Source organism: Dermacentor andersoni, chromosome 9 (assembly GCF_023375885.2).
Source record: "Dermacentor andersoni chromosome 9, qqDerAnde1_hic_scaffold, whole genome shotgun sequence".
NCBI classification, from domain to species: Eukaryota; Metazoa; Arthropoda; class Arachnida; order Ixodida; family Ixodidae; genus Dermacentor; species Dermacentor andersoni.
This window is the reverse complement of record NC_092822.1, coordinates 16872497-16899252: the sequence shown is the minus strand read 5'-3', so window position 1 is coordinate 16899252 and position 26756 is coordinate 16872497. Positions and strand designations below refer to the sequence as shown.

The 26756-nt window shown below is 44.7% G+C and overlaps 2 protein-coding genes across 2 annotated transcripts in view; one reads left to right on the top strand and one right to left on the bottom strand.

The window, feature by feature from the left end:
* Positions 1-531: 531 nt before the first annotated feature.
* Positions 532-23292, bottom strand: LOC126527106 (actin nucleation-promoting factor WASL-like). The gene is made up of 12 exons (XM_050174837.3): positions 22991-23292; positions 17749-17892; positions 16786-16872; positions 15970-16069; positions 15655-15735; positions 13619-13736; positions 13351-13393; positions 12274-12442; positions 10657-11054; positions 5821-5922; positions 5031-5130; positions 532-1664 (listed from the first exon to the last, which is right to left on the bottom strand). The coding sequence occupies exons 1-12, from the start codon at positions 23126-23128 to the stop codon at positions 1606-1608; spliced, it is 1539 nt and encodes a 512-aa protein (XP_050030794.1). The 5' UTR covers positions 23129-23292; the 3' UTR covers positions 532-1605.
* A 391-nt stretch (positions 23293-23683) lies between these two features.
* The window catches only part of Pfrx (6-phosphofructo-2-kinase/fructose-2,6-biphosphatase), a 145091-nt gene continuing 142018 nt past the window's right edge, over positions 23684-26756 (top strand). Inside the window, exon 1 of the mRNA XM_050174842.3 lies at positions 23684-23861. The gene's annotated coding sequence lies outside the window, so the exon portion shown is untranslated. The remainder of the gene's footprint in view (positions 23862-26756) is intronic.

Genomic DNA, 26756 nt, shown 5'->3' with positions numbered 1-26756 from the left:
GAAATGATTAATTAATGAGAAATGAAAGTAAAAAAGAAAAAGAACACAGCAGCTTCCTGCAGGTGGGATCTGAACCTAAAGCTTCACATTATGCTATACTTTTATCATTTATACAGGTAAATTAAAACGAGTAATTTAATGCTTTGCTTGGCTTCATTGTCTGTTGACTTCGTATGAAAAACTAGAAACGTCATGCATGATGACATTGACAGGGTGTAGTGGATGCCCAGTGGGTGCCTAGTGGATATCAACAAAACTTGTTTGATTACTTAGTGTTCAAGCACTTCCAAGGTGTTTAATGTGCCTTTGTACTGCTACCTACTGGATTTCTGGCTAGCTCAGTTAGTACAGAAACTGTCCTGTAAAGGAAGTGGTGTTGGGTTCAATCGCCACAATGCGACAGATTCCTCTTCGTTTGCAAAGCCTTGTCTCGACTGCAGTTTCAAGCCACTTTTATGTGGATCCCAACTTTTGCTTTCAAAAGACCAACAGTGATAGTGAGCAGAAGCACTGACAAATGTTACATACACGTTTCTATACGAAAGAAAACAATTTTAATTTATTACACGCGACAATTATGTACAACCACCATAATTGATGTATCTGGTCAACAAGGTACCCTTCTTAAACCCAAGTTCCAGGCTTTCTCAAGGATAAATGAAAACAAAAATGTTGACAAGAGGCATAAAAGCATTTGAAAAATTATCGATCATCACTTCTGCACCATCTACTTTGCAAATTTTCCCCGAAACTTTCCACAAAAGGGAGTAGTAAATCAGTCTTTGCAAAAAAACATAAGTTAGAAGAACGAAAAATGCAAAACCTGATCAGTGAACAGCCAGTTGGGTTATACGGCAGAACAAACAACAGGTGGAGTTTTAAACATCCTCCACACAACAACAACAGCGCCAGAGGCAGCAGCAGTAGCAACATCTTTTCCATTTGCAGCACTACGGTGTTGCAATCGAGGCCACAAGCCAATATGTTTCACCACACTCTCCGCATCCACTGATGCCTTTGCACAAGTGCACTTGTCGAATCCAGATGTGTGCTGGATACGTACATGTCATGTCCACGTTCACAGAAATGATAGTCGTGCAGTAGTCGATAGCCTGCGCTCTTAGCAGGCTGTCCTCTCCCCATTAGTGAGCAAAAACGTCGATCAGTTCATCTGGTTGTTTTCAATGCTGGGCACAGTTATTCTCACTCGCGAGAGACACAAGTGGTGCGTGCTAGTGCTCTTGAATATGATGCTCATACGTCGCAGACTGCTGTAACTCCACGGTAATTCTTGTTGTGTCCACGAGCAGTAGTCGAAATCTCCGTCCTTAAGGTCACCATCGTGTGGGTACACAGCAGAGCTCCCAGTTGCATAATGGCCGACGACAATGTCGTCTGCTACATTGGGAAAGGCAGCAGATAAAGAGATGTGACAGAAGAACACTTGGCTATTTCACATCCAATAAGCAGTAGCCGAAACTGATCTTGATGACGGCGCTGGCAACATGATTTCGGCCGCCACATATAATTGGTGAATGTGTAGGGTGCCTGTCACTCATATTTGGAGGTTTTCCAAGGACACTACAGCAAAGCACTGACAGCAGCTCAGTCGTCCCAGTCATCTTCCTCAGACTCTGAATCGTCACTGGAATCACTGTCGTCAGCTGCAAATTGGAGCAAGAAATGAAATGTCATCCCGAACATGATCTAAATGTGTAGCAACAACAACAATTGGGGACAAAAAAGTTACTGCGAACAATTGAACTTTCACAAAGGCCTACATTAGAAAAAACAAAATAAGAAAGAACAATTACCATTTCTGTCATGATACACATCCAGTTTTTCTATTCAGTGAAATTTAGTGAGGGTGCTCTGTTGTAAAACTCAAGACTGGATCGAGAATGTGAAATATTACACTGACGAACTAAAATTGGTGTTAACAGTACTTCAGAAAGGCGACAACATTGGATCTTAGCATGCGATGAACCGAACGAACATTTTCATAACATTAGACACAGTAGGCCCCTTCAAGATGAAATCCAAATAAGATAGAAGTTCACAGGAAGATGGAAGCTTGAAGTGGATCACGGCGGACAAACAAGGAATGTTGCTAAAGGCGATGTTTCGACCAGGGGACTTGTCAACGTTGGCTCGAGTGACATTCCTTGTTTGACAACTGTGATTCTACTTTAAGAGGGACTCTGCAAGAGTATTCTTTTTGTTAAGCTGAGTTTGAGAGCTCTTGCTCAGTTGCTCATAGATTCAGCATGCTTCCATAAAAAGCTAACTGCCATGAAACTTCACTTTGGCTAAATTAGTTGTAAGTTGTACATACTATAGAAACAATCACAACAAAGCTGAAGGGCTGGTAACTGTCTAATTTTCTTATTAGCACCTAAGCTTTACATAGCACCTAAGCAGACAATGCATGCAGCTAACAGTTAGCAGATATGACATAAGTCCCAGAATATTGCCTTTGAGATTTTTCAGAGTGCTGAAGTGCCGCCTAGTCTCGGAGGCTATGCATCACTACTGACGAGCAGTGATAGCATTTTTTTTTTCTTTTCAGTTTCAGTATCCAAAACAACCATCTTTGTGTGCTTTTGTCAAGTTTTCACTCACATTTCAAAGGTAAACATCTTGCACAGAGGCCCCCTATGTCTACACTATTTGAAATTAGGCTTTTTATGTGATCAAGTTTGTTGTATTGTATTTACCCGATTCTTATGTGCACCTGAAGCTAACATGCCACCGATTCATGAAAGAAAAATATAGCATGCCCCCTACATTCGTAATCGGAAAATGTGAGATGCGCAAAATTTACCTACACAAACTGGAATGTTCTATTATTTTAAATGAGCTTTCATAATGAAAGCAGCACAACATTGACCACAAATACCAAGCACACAGGGGCAGTGGTGGTCTAAAGTGATCACATTTAGAGATGATACTACTGCTCTAAAGCAGAAGACACACTTTTCAATAAGGCATCCTAAACAGCATCCAATGCGTGGGAACGGCAGCTGAAACACACAGCACAGTTGGTGTGTGCATTCTCCGACATTCCCTCCACAGAGACTGTGTGCCGGCAGGCTGGGCTTCTCACTGGCTACAATTTGTTTATTGCACGAAATAATCATATAGTATTCAGTAAAATTAGCCCGAACGTCTGCCTGTTCTGCAAAGCAGCGCCCAGTACGTGTACAGTATAGTGCTAAGCTGCTAGGATGATTGGAAGCAGACACCGACCGTCTGAGTGAGGATGCGCCTCGCTTAGCTTGCAACCTTTGTGTTCTGAATCCTCGTATGCTGCGTGGCGGGGTATGCGGGATCAGACGCCGCATTGCACCAAGTGTCTCCTGCTTCACTTTTGTGAGACTCTGCATCAGACTTAACGAAGTGTGTGTCCGACAGCGTTCCTGATAATGTGGGCAGATAGCGAGCTTGGCATAACGCCAGAAATGCTGGGACCGATTGCGCCGGCACAACCAGTGTCGAAATCCAGTGAAATCTCGTGAAAGTGATGGTATCTTCGAAAGTTATTGGCCGAAAATACCGCTCAAGCTTGTAGTCCAACACAAAATGAACGGATAGCAACCATAAAAAAATCCAAGCAAAATCATGCTCGGTCGCCATGGCAATGACACTGTGCCTGATGGCTCTGATGGTAAGCTGTTGCCAATACCGCGAAAGTGGTTTTCGTTTTGTATCTGACTGTAATACACAAGCAATTTTCTTACCCATTTTCTTGGAAAAAAGGTGCACGTTACATTCGGGTAAGTATTGCAGTTGGCCTTCAAGCTGATAGTTGACAAGATAGATTTGAGAATTCCTTTCTTTCTGAGAAAAGTGCTATTAGGTCTACAGTGGAACTCCGTCGGTACATTCCTTGCATTTCCAACCTAAGCACTATTGACTCCCATGTATTATGTTCCCCTTTCATATGTCGCTATTCTGTAATGTTCCTGCATCTCATGTTGCGTATGAATGCAGCAGTTGCATAAATTTAGCAGCGCAGAGGGAAATTTGCTCTCGCACGTTGCAACAAGCAACCAAGGCTTGCAATACGCAGCTACAGTTGCACAAGCATACTGGGAGAAAATGTGTGCAGAGCAGTTAGTGAAGAGAGCGAAGCACCCGAAGAAGTGTGCACCTGTTAAAACCTACCGGGAACTGAGTGCAGGGCTACATTTATTTTGAGGCCGGCAAGGATGCATAATTGCTGGTTATTTTTATCTTCACCACAATAGAGCCGTGTTAGGTGGTGAAACATACTAAAAGTGGAAAGGGGCCACTGTCATGGAACATGTGTTACGCGTTACATGTTACACTACGTACCATCAACCAAAAGAGTTTGTGGATTATGGGAGCTCAGAAAATGTTAAATTTCTGAGTAGCTTGTATCAGTAGTTAGTAAAACTGTTCATCGGAATGTTGTTTGCATGTACTCATAGAGGCTGGAAATGCGAATACCAGGCTGGGTTGTGAGGCTGCAGATATATTCAGCTCTTTTCAGATCCCTTGGTGCGCAAACTTAATTGGTCAACAGCACATGCTTTATTGTACACTTATGTTTTCCCGGCTGCTAAGTGTTTCTTTCTTTTGTCCCTTGAAAAACGTATCAACGATATTCTACTGTACTAAGCTTGCTCATCCAGACAGTGCTGGTGTTTGTTCATCAGTAAAAGCATTCCATGCAGCCATGAGAACACTTCGTGCAACAGCTTTGTTTTGAAGCACACTTGTGAACAAAGAGGTAAATTCTTTTACCAAGCAACTACACCATAATGACACTGCAGTAGCGTGTGGCAATAAACTTCAGTGCAACAGCTCACAGTCAAGTGTGCTCGATGTGATTGGCATGCAGTAAAGCACAGCATTAACAAGCCATAGTATTACATCAGAAGGACTCACATCAGTTCAAATTCTGTTTCATTCAAACAAACTCAACATTATCTTGCAGTTCGAATGAATTAGAACCAATCCACTGTATTTTAAGAGAAGGAGCAAACGACATGCAATCTACTTACGCATGCACGCTTTTGCCCGTTCTTGTAGCGCTCTGGCCAAAGCTCCAGCCAAGCCTTCCAACTTAGTTTCGGATGGTGAAGTTCTGGCAGAGTCTGGTACCTGAAGAAACAAGGATGAGGATGAAATTTGCAAACGCTGTGGGGTGCACACACTTCATGGGAGAAATGCCAAATGTATTCTAGGCAAGTTTCTCGCACATTGTACGTGCAAAGTCCAGTTTACCAAATGCAATGTCCACAGTTTTAAAGGAACTCCTATAGTTCTCATTTCTAGGAACAACTAAGACTAGGCATCAACTAAAGTTTCTTACGTGACACCTCTTAATAGACAAGGGATAAATCATTTACTTGCACTGACTTAGGTGCATTCAGTTTGAAACTTTATACAGCTGCTTTGTGTCCACAGGTAACTGGTAATGGAGAAAATGTTTGCAAAGTGGCTACAGACCACTGGCTGGGTACACACCATGTACCAGGTACGAGTGCCAATACGTATAATAACTGTACTGGCAGCCATTTAGAGCCGTTTTTGATGTTGCTGTGGTGATTTGAGGCCTTCCTCACGATTCGTTTTTTTCTGTGGTCCCTTGAAAAACTCAACAGGGTTCCACCTTATTGCTAAGAGGAAAAGGATCATTATCTTTTTGTTGTCATTTCATTCACTATTTTACCTGTCTCGTACATGAAAAAGTGACAAAGCATGAAGCAATGTCTAGCACACTGTCTTCCAGGGAAATATTAGGGATCACACTAAGAGCACTTTAGTCAAGGAACTGCGCATTGTACTCACAGACTTAAGTCTTATGCCCCCACGGATTTGGTCCAGCAATGCTCCACGAGCATCCGGATTGCTATTCGTGCTGTGCGTGGACTCTGTCTCTGGGTCAACATGCTACAGAACGAGAGAGAGAGTGAGAGAAAGAAAAAATATTGCAAGTTTCAAAAGAACTACATCGCAAATTACAAAGCACTTACAGTGGCATGTACACAGGAATTTATTTAAGGGGGGATCTGGGCCTTGAGAGAATTTGTTATTGCTATTGCTCCTTGAGGAATGGAACTTACAGGTAATAGGTAATTTATGGTGCTAGTTGCAATTATGCAGCTAGTCTTTCTTTGCATAATGAAGAAAATATTTTACACAATTTTTTTTCTGTTCAAACTTTTTTTGCCATGACTGGCAAAAAATGTTTTACAGTAAGCAGGCTAAAAGTTATCTGAATATATTCCTGAATAATCAAGAAGTGAAATAAGCACTGTTTCATGTTTCCACCTCTACTGTATCCAAAGTTACGAAAGTTTGAAATAGTAGCTTGACACAGAAATCGTTTTCATTTTAATTCCTCAAACTATGAAAATGGTTCAGGGTGCAGTAAGGCAGCTCAGGCTGCACAGCCATGATATCGCAGCAGCGTCGGTGTGACCTTTAAGATTTGATCTCCAGTGTCAGTAGCCTCTGTGATCAAAAATCAGACGACTGATGATTGTGTTCCCTTGTTTAACTGCTTCCTGGGCGCTCCGATCACGTGTAACAAGCCGCGGCTGTAGGCGTTAAAGAATGGAACTGCTATAAAAACTGCGAAGAGGGGTCACTGGCGGCAAGCGATATGTGAGCTCCGCCGGGACATCACTTTAGTGGCCCCAAAGGGGCCTTTAAAAAAATGTGAGATGGTTGTTGTGGCAGTCTCTCAGCTTGAGAAATCCAGAAGAAACACTGAGCTGAGATCGCCACAAGCATCTCGCCACGTACTTCCCACCGGCTTGCAAGAGAAAACCCTATGTCCGTCAGCCTTGCAAGCTTTACTCGAAGCTTGCTGACATCCTCCTCCAAGGCATCCAGGTGCTCCACATAATGCAGTGGAAGGTTCCTCACGAGAACGAAGTGCCGGAGGGACTGAATCATCTGACGCACCTCCTGTGAGGACAACATTGAGGCAGCCTGCCCTACCGCGTCATCACTGCTGTCGTTGCTGTTGCCACCGGATGCAAGCATGTTAGCGATGATCGCCTCATCGGTTAGAAGCACTTAAGTTTCCAAATCTATAGCTGTGCACTTTCTTTTCACTGGCAATGTCGTGCATTGCCAGTAATCAGCGGATGGATCAGCCATCTTCCGTTTTGGTGGCCAGGAACGATTTCGACGCAACCAACAAAGACAAATGCAAGCGATTAAGGTGTTTGCAGCACTGCACTGAATGAGGAGCCAGCAAGCGACCTGGGAGCAGCGCAGTTGGCTCAGTCCATTCGTGTTTTAGAGGGTGGTGCAGCACAGAGCTATGGGCGCAGCCCATCCGTGTTCGGAGGAGTGGAAGGGCGGCGGGAGAGAGGCGCTTGATAAGGCTGGAAAATGAGCGCGTGGCGGCTGTTGGGGCAGCAGGCCAATGTGCAGCAGCTCAAATTTCTCGTTTTATTTTTTTTTCTTTTCAAGAATTTCGCATTTCACTACCTTTCGGCACGGACGCCCAGCAGCCAGACTTCATTGTTACAACCGATAATGCGGCATCAGGGCATTGTAGTAAGCGGGTTATTTCACAATGGAAAACATACAAAAGTTGACAATGCAGCAACTTCTCATTGTTATAACTGATATACAGTCGCCGACCGTTTATTCGGACCTCACGAGGACTGCGGAAATGTCCGAATAAACAGGTGTCCGAAAAAGCAGATTAAGAAAAAAAAAAAAAAAAAGAAATCCTTTATTTTCACGCACTTATTCGGGCTCGGCAGTAGGCTTGAAGAAATCGTGAATGCGCCTTTGCATGCTGTTTCATTTAGGCGCAATCAGATAAGCCTGAATCTCGGAGAGGGTCGTACGGTCACTACAGGCGATGGAAAGCACAGTCACTGCTTGTACATGCTCCGGATGCGACGGCAGTGTAGCACATGGTGTGTCATCTTCCGACTCGGAGTCATCGTCCGGCGGTGCAGCGGAAACCTGACATGATCTCGCCGTCGTCGAGTTCTGCACATGTCAGTACAGCAACTGACACTGTGGCAGCTGTGAAACTGTCAAATGAGACGGTGACCGGAATCGCAATGCAACCACTGCGCAGGTCTCGGCAGAACATTTTCGGCGTCAGTAGGGAGCACATCAGAAGGTGACAAATCCTAGGCCTCCCGGCACCTGCTTGCCGGCATTCCCCAGCGCAGTCTGCGTGGGCACTGTCGGCGCCACTAGACACTTGACGCGATGTTTCCGTATGCTGCGTTGCATCACCACAACCTTGACAGAGCACACAAAGCAAGCATCACCACGCCGTCACGCCGACACCAGTCGCACAAACGAAAAAGGTGGCCTACTCGCAGCGTCATGCATGAGGAAAAAAACTAACCAGCTGCTGGACTGTCTTGACATGGCTTACTAAGCTGAGACCGGAACTGCTGTAGCTACGAACCAGGCAGCAACGATGATGAGCGGGGATTTGCAGTAGCGCCACCTCGTGGGGCAGCAAGGAGGCTGCGAAGCAGACCGAATAATCGAGCATGTCCGAATTTTTGGAGTCCGAAAAATCAGTCGGCGACTGTATGTTGTGGATTCGACTGCATTGGGTTCGACTGCGTGGGTTTGACTGCATTACGTTGGCAATCCAGCCACATCAGCTGATTGATTTTCTGCGAGATAGCGTGCTAGATTGTTGTTCGTCAGTGCCTAAAACTTTGAGTAAAAGATATACTGCCAAGTTCAAGTTGACTGCTGCTGCCCACGCAGTCGAGTACGGTAATCGTGCAGTAGTGTTAGCGAGAAATTGGTTTGTGACTGGCACATGGCATCAGAAAAGACTTGGGCCATTGAGAGTACAAAAAAAAGGTTGGCCTAGGGAAGAAAGTGCGATGGCCAGAACTGGGAGCTGGTCTGCGGTCGTGGGTTTTAGCACAATGTGAACTTTGTCGGTGGGCCTTCATGGTGATCAATAGTCATGAGGGGCAACAAACTGGCGATTCGAGCTCGCACAACCATGTTTCAAAAGTTATCAAAGGAGTTTGACGAGAAACTTCAAAATCTTGACGCATTTTTCAACAAGGAAGTTGGGGATCATAATTGCATTCACAGCCGTATTATAAACACTGATGAAGTGCCCCTGACGTTTGACATCCCAGTTCGAAGGACTGTTGCACAAAAGGGAGAAAAGACTGACACTGAGAATGATGGGGCACGAGAAATCGCACTTCACTGTCGTCCTTGCGTGTTACGCAGACGGCACGAAGGTGCCACCAATGGTCATTTTCAAAAGAAAAAACCATGCCCAAAGAAAGCTTTCCTCCAGGCCTTGTCTTCATAACTAATAAGAAAGGATGGATGGATGTGGAAATGATGGCCCTATGGCTTGAAAAATGCTTCATCAGGAGACCAGATGGATTTTTCTGTGTCAAGAGGTGCATTTTGGTAATGGACAGTATGAGAGCACACATCACTTAGTCAACTCTAAAGAAAATCAAGGTGACGAACTGCACCCCAGTAATAATTCCTGGTGCAATGGCGAAGATGGTGCAGCCAGTGCATATTGCCGTCAACCAGAGCTTTAAATCTGTTTTGCGGCGCCTCTGGGAGGCCTGGATGATGGACGGTGAGCACACCTACACCCCATCTGGGCACATGAGACATGCTTCATTCGTCAAGAAGGCCAAATTGATTTATGAAGCTTGGGCTTCAGTTTTTGTGTCTACCATAACTGCTGGCTTCAGAAAAATTGGCCCAACTGAGTGTGTACCTGAGTGCAATGCAGACATGGAGTCGAGCAGCAATTCAGTAGCCGACGAGAGTGACATGATTCTGCTGGCCAAATTTTCTTAACTCTCTTCCGACAAAGCACTGGAAAACGAGGCATTCGATGGGTTCGAATAAAGAGCAATAAATGTTGCCTCCCTGCACCTATAAGTGTGGGTGAATTTTTTTCTGCTAGAATTTGCAGCGTAATACATCGAAATTCAGTGCCCTGAAATGGGTAAGCACAATGTTTCATAATAACTCGCCTGCTGACCGAGTTAAGATAGGTGCGTCTTATACTGCGGTGACTTGTATACAATTTTTTTTTCAGTAAAACTGCCGTTTTGAGAGGGTTGCAACTTATACAAAGGTGCGAGCTATGCACCGGTGCGACTTATATAGTTTTCTTCCGGAAAAACTGCCATTTTGAGGAGGTGCGACGTATACATTCTTTTTCTCTGAAAAACTATCATTTTGAGGGGGGTGCAACTTATACAAAGGTGCCAGTTATATGTACACGGGGAGATACAGTACTATCCTTAAAAAGTGTACAGTCATTGCATTCTACAGGTTTAACCTCTCCGATTGCGCAACTCTGGAGCCGTGAGGCGCAACTGGGGAGGTTAACAAAGAAGCTTGAGAAGAAGTCAAGCACTGTGCAATGAGAGATGGAACGAAAAATATCGGGCGTAACATTACGACAAGGAAGACAGCAGTGTGCATTAGCAAAGCAGGGGTAGGAAAGCACAGACGAGGACAGCAGAGAATTACGTAGTGTAATGAAAGCAGGAAATTGGCAGGCACAGGATGGGGTCAGCTGACACAAGACAAGGGTAACTGGAGATCACTGGAAGAGGCCTTCATCCTGCAGTGGATGTAAATAGGCTGGTGATGATGCTGATAAGAATATTGTTCACTCACATTAAGCGGTTTGCCCTTGCGAATTTGCTCCAGCAGCGCTCCTCGAACGTCCTGACCAGCTCCGCCCGCTCCTCCGCCTCCGATACCATTGGCAGTTGCGGCTGCTGGAATCGGGGGCGGTGGAGGCGGTGCTCCGCCTCCCATGCTGGGGGGTGGCGGAGGGGGCGGAGGCGGGGGCGGGGCCGCCTGAGGGGAGGCTGTGGAGCGTGCCATCCTGCCGTTGCTGAGCGGAGTTGGTGGAGCACGCGTCTGCCCCGTCCGTGCTGGCGGTGGGGGTGGGACCGACCGCGGAACAGCCCCATTTGGCGGGGGTGGGGCATGAGCGTGTGGTGGAGGCCGACTTGGAGGCCCGCTTGTGTGTTCCCTTGAAGGCACCGCAGGAGGTGCGGCAGGTGTTGCTGAATAGAAGACCACATTAAATTATATCAGAAAGCTCCTTGCCGAGTAATCAGCATTTTATGGCTACATGAAACATAGATGTGAACACACAAAAGCAATGGACAGACGACAGTCAGTATAGAAAATGAACAGGGGTCAAACTCAACAGTAATCGACTGTGGTGACATCAGCCTTAGCGTAAGCGAGGTGACTAATCAAACCCCTATGTTCAAAGCAAGTCGTGACTCCACAAAGTGTAGGACAGTACCCCATCCCTCGATTACAGGAGACACTGGAATTCAATTACTCTTCTTTGAGGTTCCTTTAATAAGGGTTTGTTGGGAAGCACACATCGATGCAAGTGCCTTTGTGTATATAGTGACAGCTTCGTTGTGAACTTTGGCACGGGAATCATAAAGGAGCATTATGCATTGATGAGAGCTAGTGGCCACATTGGTAATGAGTTAGCGCCCTTCAGTTAAAAGAGCTGAGATTCCTAGTGCATATCTGAATGTGAGGTAAACAAACCAAAACAAGAATGAGATAAAACAAATGTACAACTAAACCCAAATATTTCTGAAATAATTAGTCTGATGGCAAAGAATAACACACATGATTCATGAGACTGCATAGCAAGTCTGAATTATTTACTCTCCTAAGTCCCAGCAGCTGCATTAACAAGCTTTTACTGTTTTTGACAGCTCCATGATGGGAACCTACCTTTGAGCAATTCTTACCAAATGACATCTGTGCAAGAGGAAAAACGAAGTTTGTTCATATGAGTTTCACAGTCCCTTACAAGGTTGAACTGGCAATTTTTCAACATACTGGTGCAGTAACTGCAACAGCAAAACTGCATTACACTCCACAATGTAAAAGAAAAAATTAGTTCATGGCAAAATGAAGAGCAGATAAGAAAAAGCGCTAGATTTTGGATTATGCAGAACCAACTAGCCCCATCTCCTATGTCCCTAAATGCATGCTACTGCTCAGTAGAATACCGCTGTCATAAAATATTAATATTCAGAAAATCTACCTAGTACTGAAGAAAGAATAGCTACCACCTATGTGTACACCGCAACTATTTTCATAGTTCTCGTTGGCCTTTACAGAACGCTTGATTAGAAAAAAAAAAAAAAATGCACTTTATCAGGTTCATCTGATCAAATCATGAATTGACTTATGCCAAGAAAACCAGAATGAAGTCTCATTTATTAATGTTGGCACCTGGTCCCTTACCACCATGGCCTGCCTTGGCAGCTGTTCCCTTGATCATGTCTGCACCGCCATTCTTCGCAATGAACTCGTAAATGAACTGCCGCGTTCCAGGCTCCTTGAGGTCCTTTTCTGTGACCATTGCCATCTCAAACAGTGTGTTTAGCTCCTTGCTGTCCACATAGTTCTCCAACTGCCAAAAAAAAGAGAGACGGGACGATGAAGTGAACTGGTTGGTTATCATTATTACTTATGAGGGAATTGGTTGCCCAAGCATATTAGTTTACTCTGTTTCAGCGCTTCTAAGCCAGAAATACCAAGGGATTTTTTTTTACCTAGCAACAGGATGGAGACGGAGTCTATGTTTACAGTAGCGGAAATGGGGATACCACTGTGCTGAAATGATAAGTGGTACACTTATCATGACTGTAATTAGACCTCTTTATAGGTACATCACATGGCGCTAGCAAAGTGACAAGATAGCAACACAACTGCATTTCCTGTGGTTGGCAAAATGATAGCCAAAAGCTGCTGAGGCAGTGTTGTGCAACGCAGTGAGCAGCTTTGTGCCATCCATATACATCAAACATCCTGGTGCGTGAATGTGAGAGCTCTCTCACATGCTTTTGAGATATGTATGCTGTTTGGTCTCATTCTAATGCTGCTCACAAAAGGCAGTATGTCAGCAGGCCAGGCTGACTGATGCCGGGCACTTCGAACAACAACTTTTGGAAGATCCCAAAGAAACAAACAATTTAATTAAAATAAGATTTCCCTCTAGGTAGTCTTGGAGTAAACTAGATTTTTCTAGGACGGACAGAGAAAATGCTCTTTCCGCAGTGGAAGCCAGTGCCACAAGTGTAACAACAACAACAGAACAACAACACAACAACATAAAGGGATAAATGAAAGGAATGACTTTACTGAGGCAAAGCTCAACTAAGCTTCACTGATTTACCCACACTGAACTAAGCCACAAGAATGTGGCTGACAGGTTATTAAAAAATATTCAACAGATCTACCTCCTACTCAGAGTGCCAGCAAAATTAGATGTGCAATCAAAGTCTGAGAAGTGGTTAACATTTTATTAATTGTACTCACGTCAAACCCCTTGTCGGGATCCCAGCCAACATGCTGAATGTGCCTGAAATGAGAAAATTTTAATAAGATATGACGAAATGTTGCTGACAGCGCAGAGAAAAGGCTGCGCCAGTCGGTCGTGTCACCTGGCATCGGGCCAAGTGTACAACACAACATCCAGAAGGTAGAGGCTGCTTTCCTCATTCAAAGGAGCAAGCATTGCGACACATTTCGGGGTAGCTAAGCTGCCCGGCTATTGCGCAAGACCAGGCATGGCTAATGCACTCACTTGAAGTCGGTTGGGTTGCTGATGTCAGCCTTTGTGTACTTCCTCTCCTTCTGCTTCTTGCCCTTCTTGTTGCTCGACTTCGATTTCTTATTGTGCTGGCTTAGTATGCCATTTGTACCTGCAGAAAGCATCACATGATTACTTGTTCACTGGCAGTGACCACAGGTGTGACAGAAAGCAGGGCAAGTCGATGGGTTTGAAAAGGCAGGCGTACAGGACAACATGAATGCCTGCTGTCCTGAAGTCTTGCCTGTATCAGTTCCGATTGTGTCCTTGTTTTGTACGCCTCTGCCTTTCTAAACCACAAACGCTTACCAACTTGCTTAGGCATCTCTTGCTGTCTGTTTTTTTTTTCTTTGTATGCTCGCTTTTTCAAACCATGGACTACAGGTGTCCAACACTTCGGTGGTCGAGTCCTCTCCACTAGATGCTTCGACCAGATTTCCCAGTGAGAATGTGAAACAATCAGAATGCAGAACTGAAATGACAGCTACAAAATGTGTAGTGCTAACTTTACTTATGGCACTTAATGCCTTGAAACAGCACACATAGGATGTGAGGGACACCACTGCAGATTAATTTGTACTACTCTGGATTCTTTTAATGTGCCTGAAAGTATCGTATAAAAAAGTTTTCGTGTTCTGCCCTATTGAACCATCGACCTGTACCCTGCAGCACAATACCACAGCCACATGCAACCGTGGCAGGTTATGGTGTTGATTTGACTTCACTCTTGCATCAAAAGACTTTGTTGCTGTTAAAGAGACACTAAAAAGAAAAATGATTTCTTCTGCATCAGTAAATTACCTTTCTACCACACCAAAAAACACCACTCTTAGCACGATAAGACTCTTGGTAAGCCAGAAAAAAGCGCAACAACGAAAGACGGGGTGACGCCTCCTTGATGTTCCTGCAACTGGTGGCTGTGGCGTCTTCTACGGTCTACCTAATTATATAGCAGTACAGCTTGACTACATTGTGTTATAAAGTAACCAAATATTAAGGCAAATTTCGGGAATCTTAACTCAGCCAATGCGGACCAAATGCGAAAACATACTTTGGTATCGCTGACGTCACACTAACGTGCCGGCATCGGGGTTATGGCGCGAAATTCAAATATTGATACTTCGACCTTCATTTTCTCATCTAATAATCAAACTATTATTCTGAAATGACTGCCTGCAGGGTTCTCAAACAATACTTTATTAGTCTAAACTGATTTATTGTTTCGTTTTAGTGTCCCTTTAAGTACTGTGGCCTGCATTTTTATTCTAACTTCAAAGAAGCTCTTGCACTTATCATTGCTTTGCTTTCGCTAAGATTTGGCAATGAGATAACTTTTTTTTGGTTCACACTGCTCAGTAAAAAACTCAGCTTGCCTGGTTCTCATCTGAGGGCGGGGGGTGGGGGGCTAAGAAAAATGTTGTCATATTGTAGAAACGATTAGCTGCCCAGATGTAGGCTAGTCTTGCTCTCTGTCAGTAATAAAGCCTAGAGAACAGTGATGCCAAGTGCTTTACCAGTGATGCAGACCAAAAAATGTTGTCTTGTTGTGGAACTTATGAAAGAATTTTATCCTCCAGGATGTATCTTAGCCCGCTGAGAATTTTAATTCACTCCTAAATTGTGGCATATATGTGCTGTATTTCGATGCAAATAATGTGAGATGGTCCTTCTTGCACCAAGGTAATTGGACAAGCAGCACTTGAGAAGTGCCCACGGCAGAATCGAACACGGCTCCATATGAAATTTCATTTTGGGAAGAAAAGTACCCTTGCCCTAAATTCACGCAAGTACAGTAAGTGTGTGCATTCTGTACACATAGAATACAGCCACGGTAGTGGAGGTCGAACCTGCAACCTTGCATTATGCAGCAGAATGCTGTAGCACACATGTTAATATGTATCAGTACCACATCAATTGTCTTGTTGCCTAAACTGCCAGCTGTGGCAGCTTTGGCAGGTCTGTACGCATGGACTGTGCATCAGTAAAGAAAGGTTTCATGAAAATGATGAAAAGACAGTGGTTATACTTACTGGGACATGTAGGAATTCGGGGATCGTGCACTGGAAAGGACCGATCATTCTTGTTGGCTGCCATTTGTAACCTATTCCTCTCTATATGCAAGAAAAAAAAAAAGAAAGGAAAGAAAATAAAGATACAGTCCACAATGCTCCAGCACCAAAGCGATTCAGAAAGAAAAAAGAAGCCGCCACTGGAAGTGACACTACTATGTGTGAAGAACAGTTTTTGCACTGATCTGGTTGTGCATGTAACTGCATCTAATTACTAGTGGTACATTCATGATTTGTCTGCACAACTACTGACCGTGCTGCTAATTAAACTCTCACCTTCCCGCTTCTGACGCCGACTTCGCAGCTTCTCTTCAATAGCATTTCCGAAGTTCGCTGCCTCGTCTTCGAACGCAAAATTAAGACCCGCTTGGCAGTCCTGCAAAAATACATTGCACTTTGTCTTTACATTTCACATGATTAATTGTGCTGGGAATGCTTCAAAAACAGTACATCACCAAATTAAATGGACAACAGACAGTACAATATTTCAGCTGTTCTTGTGGATGTATGCCAAATGGCTACGGCCTCATCCCAAGCATATTCGAAAGGAGGCTTCTAGTAAAGCATTTTATTAGGCCAATGCATGCTTAACGCAAATGATGTGCTGCCATCTTACAGGCAGAAATAGAGGCACTTTCGCGGCAACAGTGCCATCTGTTGTTAGGCCTAGCGGTGCAACATAGACAGCTTATCTTACTGACAAAAATAGATCAATATTTTGTCTTTAAAGTGAGATTACATTAAACAAAAGGCGATTTAACCATCTATTTATTTGCGGTCGTGATATACAACAACCAGTACAGGTGAATTTAGATTGAAGTAGGCGGTCCGGGAGCTGACATGTCATAATGCTAGCTATGCAAGTTAAGCACGCTTGTGTAACCTTCAGAGCTCTACACTGACTTCTAAAGATGCACACTTGGGACCCACTACATTATTGGGCATGCAAGCGCTCCGTGTACGCTGCACTAAAGCTCTCTAATGGAATGTGCGACTGCAAGTAAAATGAGCAGACACAGTTTGTCCCGAAAAGTGAGAAAAAAGAGACGGAGAGAAAAAAAAGTTAGAACATCAATCAGAGTGAACACTTACGTCTGCCTCAAATGTGTGAAAGTACGGAAGCTGACTCTTGTACGTAAATTCCACGAAAAGCTCCTGCTCCCAGGTGAAGTCGCGCCTCTGCAAAAATAAAAAAAGAAAGTGATGGGATGGTAAAAGTCACCGATTGATTGATTGATTGATCATCTTTAACATGCCAAAGCAACAGAGACTGTATAAGGCATGTTTCAGTACAGGTGCCCAAATGCCTTTCGGCCACCTGGGGTTCTTTGACAAGCACTCAAAGCTTGGCTCACTAGCGCTTGAATTACACATTAATTGAAATGTGGCTGCAGCGGCAGTCAATCAAAAATCAAATCTGCAACCTCATGCTCAGCAGCAGAATGCCACAGCAGCTAAGCTGATGTGGAACGTGGATGGTGAACTGCCAGAGTTAAAATTGTATACTTGCCAAAGAACCGTGCGCCATTCAAGGAGTCAACCAGCACTAGCAAGCTGTTTAAAAACATTCGTGGTATGGAAAGGCAGGCATGTAAAACAAGGGCACAAGAGTGAGAAGGACAACACAAATGCCATCCTCATCTTTACGACTGCTTTTCTGTACGAAGAATCCCTGCAAACTTACACAGCCTTACGTCATTCTAAGCTTCAGAAGAATATTTAGTAAGTAAGAAAACTATATTTCTAAAGCATGCTCTGCATATTACTTATTTTCACGATTAACTTTCATGCAAAGCACTTATTAATCTGATTAATAAAGCGTTCTTGTTCTAACATGGACGGTTGTCAACGTCTTCGTCTTGTCAGGTCACAAAAGACATAAACTAAAACGAAACTGTAAGCAATATTAACCCTAGAGCAAGAATGCTAATCCAGAGGTCTACTTGTGAACGACACTTCCCAAGCTAAATGAAGCAGGCAATTTTTTCATGCATAAGCTTAAGAGCCAAAAGTTAGTCGAGCACATCTTTCATAAGTAATGGTGATGACACTCACATCAAAGTCGAAAAGACGGATAAAGAAAGCCCTCGCAGCATTGTCCTTGATGAAGCAGGCGACACCGCAGCAGCAGCGCTGCCACCGGTCATGCCTTGGAGGTGGCCCCGACTGGTAGACTTCCGCAATGCCCATTGCAATGACCTGCGGAGGACATGTCAACACTCCTGGTCATACTGCCAACTTGAGTGTAACTGTGGTTTCAGTCAAAAAATTAACAGAGCAGTGCTCGATGCATTTGCTGTGCATAATAGAGAGAAGAAACAGAGAGAAAGACAAAGATGATACTTAGTGCAAACTCCAGCTGGCCATCTCTCACTAGGGTAATAGGTCATATGATTGACTGAGTCATGAAGTTAATGTAGCAAAGCAACACTAGGGCAATGAGAGAGGCCGTAGCTGAGGGCTTTGAATAATAATGACCACCTTAGGTTCTTTAACACATGCCTAAATCTAAATTCACAAACGTCTTTGCAGTTTGGCCTCACTGAAATGCAGCCATGGTAGCCAGGAATCTACTCTACAACCTTGTGCTCAGCAGCCCAATGCCAATCATGATATGCGTCCTATCACAATCGTGCGCTGATGGGTTGGTCGATGGGGTTCGTGCTACAAAGTAAAACAAAGCTATGAAAAATGCTGTAGTGGAGGCTGTAGAATAACTGACCAGCTGAGGTCCTTGAATGTGCCCCCAAGTGCAATGCATAGGCATTTTTGCAAGCCATCCTAATCAGAATGCAGATGCTATGGCTGGGAATCTAACTACCTGCGACCTTGTGCTCATTATGGGAGTGCTATAGAAATGACTGAAACATGCCATGCTGCTACACATGCATGCATTGAACATCCTCATTTTGAAAGTTGCACTTACAAGTGTGCCTAGATGTCAGCAATTCATATGGCAACAAGAGCAACTGTAGCTGTCAAAAACAAACACACATGTGCAGCCCTATGATCACACAGGCAATAGAAGTTGCATGTGCCATTCCACCCCCTTTAGGAGCTATATCACAGATATGCTTATCAAGCGCTTATCAGCCACTTCCGTTTAAAGCTTAGGTGAGCAAATGTTCCATCGGAAAAAGGACAGCTGTGGCAGTTACGGAACCAGCAATTCTGGCACAGTGCAGTTCACTGTTCTAGCCATTGGTAAATTTGTTAGGACTTGGCAATGTTACTTAATACATTAAGGATATACTAAAAGTGTAAACAGGCAAGAAAACAGGTGAATCACACAGGCATAGAGCTGTGTTCATGTGATTTGGTTTTCTTCATTTATTTTGGCGCTGTTAGTACATCCCTAATCATTTAAAGCCAGCTTTTGCATATACTGCATAGGACAAGAGGATGTCATCACACATAGGATATGACAAAAACCTGCATTTTAAACGGCAGTTTTCTAAAACTACTGTGCATCAAAATAAATTAATTAGTAGAACTCCTCTAATGGCAACTATGTGAAAAATATTTTTGGTATAGCACCAATCATTTATGACATGTTCATTTCACATCTCGCTATAGTCATGCTGCTATCATGGCCAAAATGAGCACTGCGTTCGGTCGGTTTTAGTAGTTGTACATATAAAATACACTTTAGTGGACAGTACTGTTCAGTTACTATGAAGTCCAAGATGGATGTGATAACACTGGGCAAACTACCACAAAGAATACACAGAAAATTTGTTCTAGGAGCATGTTTCTTGCACGCACAATGGTGATGTAAGCTAGAATCACGATGGATGGCAAACGAAACAATTGCGACTGCATAAAAACTATAATTTTAGGCCATAACTAGTGAGACACCCTTTTCAAAAAGCAGCCATAAATGATTAACTACTTTAATACTTTGACCCCTCGTCTAGGGGCTTTTAAATTTATGCCAAGGTATTCTAGATATAGTAATCTGTCTTATTGTAATGCTCCTTTCGTAGTTGGACCCTTGTGTGGCAGTCAGCTGCCTCCCAGAGATTGAGCCTCATGACAACTTTTATCATCACTACAACCTTGTCAATTGGTAGGCCAGTGACTGCTCAAGGGTTCATGGTTCAATGTCCTTTTTAATGGTAAAATGCAGAAGCAAAGTGCATCAAAAGTACACCAATGTTTCCATGCTGACAGTTCCCATTTTGACTCACAGCAGTGCATGTTTGAGGAGAGCTGAGATTGGATGCAGCATGCATTATGATTACGGAATGACACAAGGGGCTATGTAGAGTATGGTCTACTTAATCCCTTTCGTTATTACCCTTTTGGTAATTACAATTCATTTTAAACTAATGTACAGTCAAACCACTTTGTGTGCATACACGCAAATACATGTTTTTGTGAAGCTCTGCATGAAGCAGAGCAAAGGACAGATTCGGGAGATTTGATGCATGCACATTTGTTTGCAGTGTAACCTCAGCTGCACAGTTTCATCAACTTTGAAGTCTAAGTAAACACAGCCAGCTGTGGGACTAAGCTAGCTGTCTTTGGCACTGTGGTCTTACCATACGGATTCATATGGATTTGCCTAAACTTCGGCCTTCTGACTTCAAATGGCTTTGTGACTTTGTAAGCTCGTAATTTTTGATAAAGTACTGTGTTATGAATAAGTAAACCTTAAAATTGTTCGATGGCAGGATTTGAATAGAGGACCTCTAGCACAGAAGTCCGATATTGAAACCATTATGCCACGGACACATGCATAGAAAAGTGGCACAATATGCCCTTATGAATTTCTCGCAGGCAAGCAAGCGCGTTGAGACGCTTGGCGTGTTTCAATTTGAGCGCCTTGACAGGCTGAACCACTGAAATTAGTAGTGATTGCATGCACTCACAGTCTTCTGCACTTAGAAAAGTATAGGTTGCTCTGAAATTTAGGACAGTGAAAGCAGATAGCCCGTAATAAAAAAAATCTGCAAGTACAACTTAATCTTGAAGCATGAAAATCAGATGAATCCATGTACTACCTATCATGGCTGAACGATTGCAGTGCCAGAGTTCTGTCTAGTAATTATTGTAGGAAACTCTACGTGTTTCATGAAATTGTTAAAAACTGCCATTACTCGATTATATGGGTGCTCATGGCTGGCAGCCTTCATGCTAGTTAAGATATATCAGTAGTCACTTATACCAATTATCTTCTCTATGTTTTGTGAATGTTGTTATTGGCCCTTTGCAGTGTATTTGCAGTGCCATTTCCAGAACAATTTTGTGAATATGCCTAATGCAGAATCAGCTGCACTGAAGTTGTGAGACGAGGAAAGTATTATCAGAATAACAGACTTTTGATATACCCTTTAAAAAATGTGCATTACAGTCTAAAGTACTATACATGCAGCACTAAGCATGCTTTAGTTAACCACTTGCAAGGCAAAATTACATGTTGTAACAGTGCATGATGCTATGACATACTAATTTAGGGCATGTTTATACAAACCGCATGCGGCACTAGTGTTGTGGCGCAAGCAGTATGCATAGCTTATGCAGATTAAACAAACCAAGAAAGAACTCTGCAGTGTTTTCCTTCTAAAAGGTCTAAATACTACGAACACTAAATGAGAGCAACTTTCCCATAACGTCAATTTAGTTTGTGCTTCAGCTATACAAGGCAAATTCTGCAGGCCTAAGATTACTGCAACAAAGCTAACAGCTCCATCTTAGCGAACGTAATATCAGGCCACCAAGAGATATGCTCCCGCAATGCGATAACTGGCCATTTAGGCCACTCGCAAGAACCGCGAAGATAATTTTAAAATTTCTCAAACACTCTCTTGTGCATGATGAGCTGGTAGCAACAAAACGCAAACGGACGTTTCGTGTCAACACCTTGTGAAGTCGCACCGTCAGAAACACAATGGTATACGACAGCGGAGGATGTGCCGAGTGATCAACACCGCAGGCGACAGGCGCAGCTGCGTCAGCAAGCGCGCCGACTACTTTTGCCGAGTTCGCACATTGCCCCTTTAAAGTCGTTGATACTTTATACGCCGTGACATCTCCGTCGTGAGCCGTGACTGCTTCGGTAGCGAGTACTAGTGGTTCGACAGCGCGTCAGCCGAGGAAAGCGGCGTCCCTGGAATAATCACCGGACAAACAATAAATATGAAAGCCCAGAGGCGAAGTAAGGCATAGAAAAGAGCTCGTGAGAGCGAAACTGGGTTCGCTAGGCGGAGCAAACGTCTAAGGACATTGTTTCTTGAGCGACGAGGAACAAACCAAGGCCTCATGAAAGACAGATTGCCCGTTCCGGATCGCGTTATACACGAAGGTTTTTGTAAGCGCGCTTGTCTGTCTGCGTACATCAAGCAATCACGTCTTGCGCATCGTACAAGCGGAAAAAGGAGCGACTACAGCAAGAATCGCTCGGGAAAGGGCCGAGCCAGCAGCTCAGTAGAACGGATATTCGCTCCGACGCCTTCCGCGCCGTTGCCTGCTGGCGAACGAAGCGCGGCACTCTCGGCGCGGCCACACTTCGTCAGCGAGGGACCCCCGACAAAATCGCGGCGGCGCGGCGACCTAGTTGACGATTTTCGACGCAGCGTTTGCCTTCTTTCTACCTGTTTGTTCGCTTAATTGCCGCCCTCGAGTCCGTTTTACGCCCCCTCTTTACTTGCTTTTTTTTCTTCTTCTTTTTCCCTCTTTCGAACGGCCCGATTCGAACATCGATTTGTAATTTGTCACAGGAAAAGAAACCGCAGCGCGGGCGCACTATCATCAGACAGACGCTACGGCGAGACACGCCTGCTGCAGGACAGAAGTGCGCTTAACGACGTTGGTCGAGATAAACACTTGCGTTCCTCTCGAAACAAGCGGCCCATTCGTGAACGGCGGCAGGCGCTTATCGTCGCACCGCAGCGAACCGTGGGAGACACTGAGCGACGTATGGCTATCCCTCGTAAAGGTGGTTTGGCTGGTTGTCACCAAAACTTTTGTTGGCTGCGTGGCCACTAAGGAAACGCGATACAGAGGCGTTCACTGGAATCTTCGCTGTTTGTTCTCGTCAGCTAAACAAAGCCGCTGTCATCACTGCGGCTCTTCACCGGGTATGACTAAACAAACACTCTCTCCAGTTCGGCCCGCCGATGACTAGGATACGCCGCTTGAAGCTGCAGCCGCCGTAACAGCGGGAAGCTTGCAGCGATGGCAGCCGAAAAGGCAGTCGTCCCTCGAGCGAGCCCTCTTGAATTCCTCATGGGGCGACAAAGAGCCAATTGAGAGGCATTGAAACGTCCGCGAGGCGCAGTTGCGAGGGCCTTACCTGCCATCTGCGATCCCTGCAGGCCGAGACGACCGTCTCATTCTCTTCGGCGGTCAAGTGAACAGAGCCCCGCATTTCAGGGCCCGGACGATACGCGTTGCGTAGTGGTTGCTGGTGGTGAGACATGTCGGCTCTCATAAGTTCCGCGGCGGTGGCGAAGGTGACGAAGGAAGGATCGCGACCATCTTACGGTTCCGTTCGGGGAAGCGGCCGCCGCTTGACGGAAACGACGACACACATCGCACACAGCAACCAGCGCCCGATGGCTGCAAATAACTTTGCGCTGGCGAGTCGCGACTTGAGGAACTGGATTGACTCGACCGGCGCAGGCTCAACGGCTTGATAGACTGGCCCTGGCGGCGTGCGCAAGCATCAAATCTATTCGGGTGCGGTGCGTGTCTTCTCTTTCCTCGCATTTTCATGCAAAATTACTGTCTTAATATTTGGGGAACTTTAAAAGTAAGGCTTTCTTTTCGCCGTACTAGCCAAAGCGAGCCATTTTTTTAAAGTAATGGGCTTGTCACATTTAATGACAAATGAGGCTATCTTTGCTAATTATGCTAAATAATATGCGCTTATTTTGCCTTTTTTCAATTAATTTGTTAGCTACTGCTCATTTAGAGTAAAACAGGGGTAACAAACACGCTAAAGAATATACTGGTTTGTTTAGTTTTTCAACTCCCCGCCAGGTGCTGCGGCAGTGCCTCGAGTTTACAGCCAGCGTCGACCGTCGGCGCGTGTGTCCATCTCATTCATTGCAAATTGTGCTTGGGTCCGTGTGCCGAGTTCAGTCAAAGTGATAGAGTGATCGTCGCCCGTGGCATGGTGAGCAGGTACAGCAGCACCGGACCCAAGCCATTTCCCATCCGAGGTAAGTCAACAGCACCTGTTGCCGCCAGCCTGACGCAGACTCTCTGTGCGCTACGCAGCAAGAGCGACCGGAGACCCTAATCTCGAGTGCTTCGACAGAGCCGGCCGGTCATAACCTTAGGCCTTTTGAACGAAGCAGCACTCCCCGGCCTTTATATGTCGTACCTTGTACCAGGCAGACGCGAATTCTGTGGATAATCGAGCCCAGTGTCGAAAGCGATACGTACCGGATTGTCGCCTCCCGGCGGCGGGAGTTTGCGGAGAAGGCGGACGCGAATGTCGCTCATTCGGCGCATCTCGCACGACCGTTCGTTGCTGGTGGAAGTTCCCCAGAACCGTGGTGGATCGATGATAGCGAGCCATTTGGCGAAGCACTCACGTGATTCTTGTCTTAATTCTTAATACACGTTGTATGGTGTGACTGTTTTGGCGGAAAGGGATCGCCTAAAAAAATATTGACATTTCTGCTCTTCGTAAGATGGATTCCAATGTGCGTAAAAAAAAAGAAAACAAATCGATCGAGTTTGTTTTGTCTAGTTTCGGTTACTCTCCAGACGCCGCTAAGACGGGGGCATTGTACATTACTTGAGCATTTACTCACAGACGTGCTGCAGAAAAAAGAAGCGCTGTTCGGATTACGTTGAACGACTTGCACGCATCGTGTGGCTCCAGCGCCCCCGTTGTCCGAGATACTTGTAGTCGTGAATTCGGTCAGACATTTCAGGTTTGCGGTACGTCTAGTTTCGCTTCACGACGCGGAAAGCAGCAGAACGTCGAGAATTGTTCGAGCTCCCACGAGAGAAACGTCGGAGGGCACGCATCCAGGATCAGCAGTTTGTGTCTGACTCGACGACTTCCGCGCTGGGCATTCAGTTTCGCGTGATCTACAAACGTCGCCTGCGATACACCTATGGCAGTGTAAAGTTTGCTAAAAGGTAACTTTCGGTTCACGCCGAATCTCCTTTTTTCGCGCAGTGTGATGCTTCCCTGCTTCGTTTTGGGACGAGACGGCTAAAGCGGACGGTGGTCAACGTTTTTAGATCTAAAAACGTTGACTGTGGTAAAAAAACAAACAAACAAAGGAGATGACACCGGAACGTGGATAATTGATCGTTGATATCTGTGACAGTAGACACTTTAAATCCCATCTGCAAGGTGCTTATTACACTTCACCCTAAGTTATTAAAAAAAAAATAAATAACAATTTCTTCACCGCCTGATTCATGGCCGATCCCTAGAGTGGGTTGCGCCATTTCACTAGGGAACAAGGAGGACGGCCGGAGGCCGTTTTTTATAGCCACTTGGGAATGTGTGAACTTCACCACGCATTTTTCGCGTACAGAAACTATCCTTCGCCTTGCCTGGGACGTTCGTGCCGACACACCTGTTGACGTTGTTGGCCCGTTCGCCGGCGATGATGACCTTTCCGCGATAACGGGAGAGTTCGATGGGAAAAACGTAGAAAAACCCACTCCGCCGGCGTCGCACGTGATTAACACGTGAAGCGTTGATGCGGGGCTCGAATGCTGCGCGCAGCTTTAGAACGTGCTTGCTTTCTCGCCTCTACGTTAAGTCTGCTCACGTGCGCAACGCGGTACCTTCGTTGTCAATTCCTCGTTTCTCCACCCACCGCTTCCCGTCGCAGAAGTGTGCGATTTTATTTTCTGGCTTATCTTCGTTCGTCTCTAACCCCACTTAAGAGATTGCAGGCGTAAATGGCGTTTAAGAAAGAGCACGACCCCATGGGGAACCGCCGCATTACCATTTATAGAAGGGATGCGCGGATGTAAATTTCCGAACCGAATATACACGCGTGTTAAAAAAGTACGGACTAACAATTCTCGAATCCGATAGCAAATGTCCTAATTGTTGTTGTTATCACACACAAAGATATAGTTCTTTTTTTCTCGTTTAAAAATTAAAATATATATATATATATTTGTCGTAACAGAAGGTCAGCTGCAACCTTCTTGCCCAGCGACATTTTGCAGTATGTTGAAGTGTACGTACAGTCCGCGTAAATATATTACGGGCCGTGGTATCTGAGAAAAGAAGCTATACATTTGCTCATTCTGATGTTCAGAATTCGAGCCTTTGCCATTTAGTATATGCGCACTACAGAGTGTTCTGGGGTTTTGCTGTCTTGTTGTCACAGGTTTTCTCGGATACCGCGATCCGTGAACATTCCACGCCAGGTGGACGTGTCTTGACAGAACCAGCTGAACTGAAAGCGAGTTTGAAGGATTGACCAATGGTTGAAATAAAATTAGAAGGAAAAAGCATGTGTAAAGGAATAAAGAAGAAGTCGTTATTTCTTCATTTTTGCTTTCACTTCTTCAATAAGCATGCCTGGCAACTTTTATAGAAAATGCCAGATTTTTAATGCTTGTTTGCGATTTGTAACAGCAGCCAGAATTTTACGTTCTTGTCTTTTCTTTTTGTTTTGTTTTATTTGCATCCTGTTTAGCGGGACACTGATTTAAAACGAATGCAGATACAGTTGCCGACCGATTTTTTCAGAGCCCGATTTTTGTGTCTTGCCCGCGGCGCCGCCGCACACTCCACAGAGCCAGTGAAAACGGCGCCGGAATTTCGGGCGCTGTTACATGAATATTTTATGAATAAACTCAATGAATATTTTCGTCTGTCTCTGGCGCAGATCATTATAAAGGAGGCTGTAAGTTGGAGTGCCTATTCACATCGTCTCCTCGGAACAAAGTCTGCCAAGCGCTTAATAATGTAATATTGTAATGGCTTCGGCCCTGAAGGTATACCGAATAAATAAATAAACAATTTGCAAAGTCTACATTTCGAGCAATAAATGAGGGCGTGCAAATAGTCGATATTTCGGATATGAATCGAATAGACCTTGTGTTTGTACATTCGGAACTTAGAT

Bases quoted from the DNA above. Each gene is read 5' to 3' on its own strand.
- LOC126527106 (XM_050174837.3), bottom strand. From the start codon at position 23,128: ATGAGAGCCGACATGTCTCACCACCAGCAACCACTACGCAACGCGTAT. The intron at 17,893-22,990 runs GTAAGGCCCTCG...TGTCCTCCGCAG, and splicing joins GCAGGGATCGCAGATGGCAG to GTCATTGCAATGGGCATTGC. The intron at 5,131-5,820 runs GTGAGTACAATG...TTGTTTCTTCAG, and splicing joins GGGGCATAAGACTTAAGTCT to GTACCAGACTCTGCCAGAAC.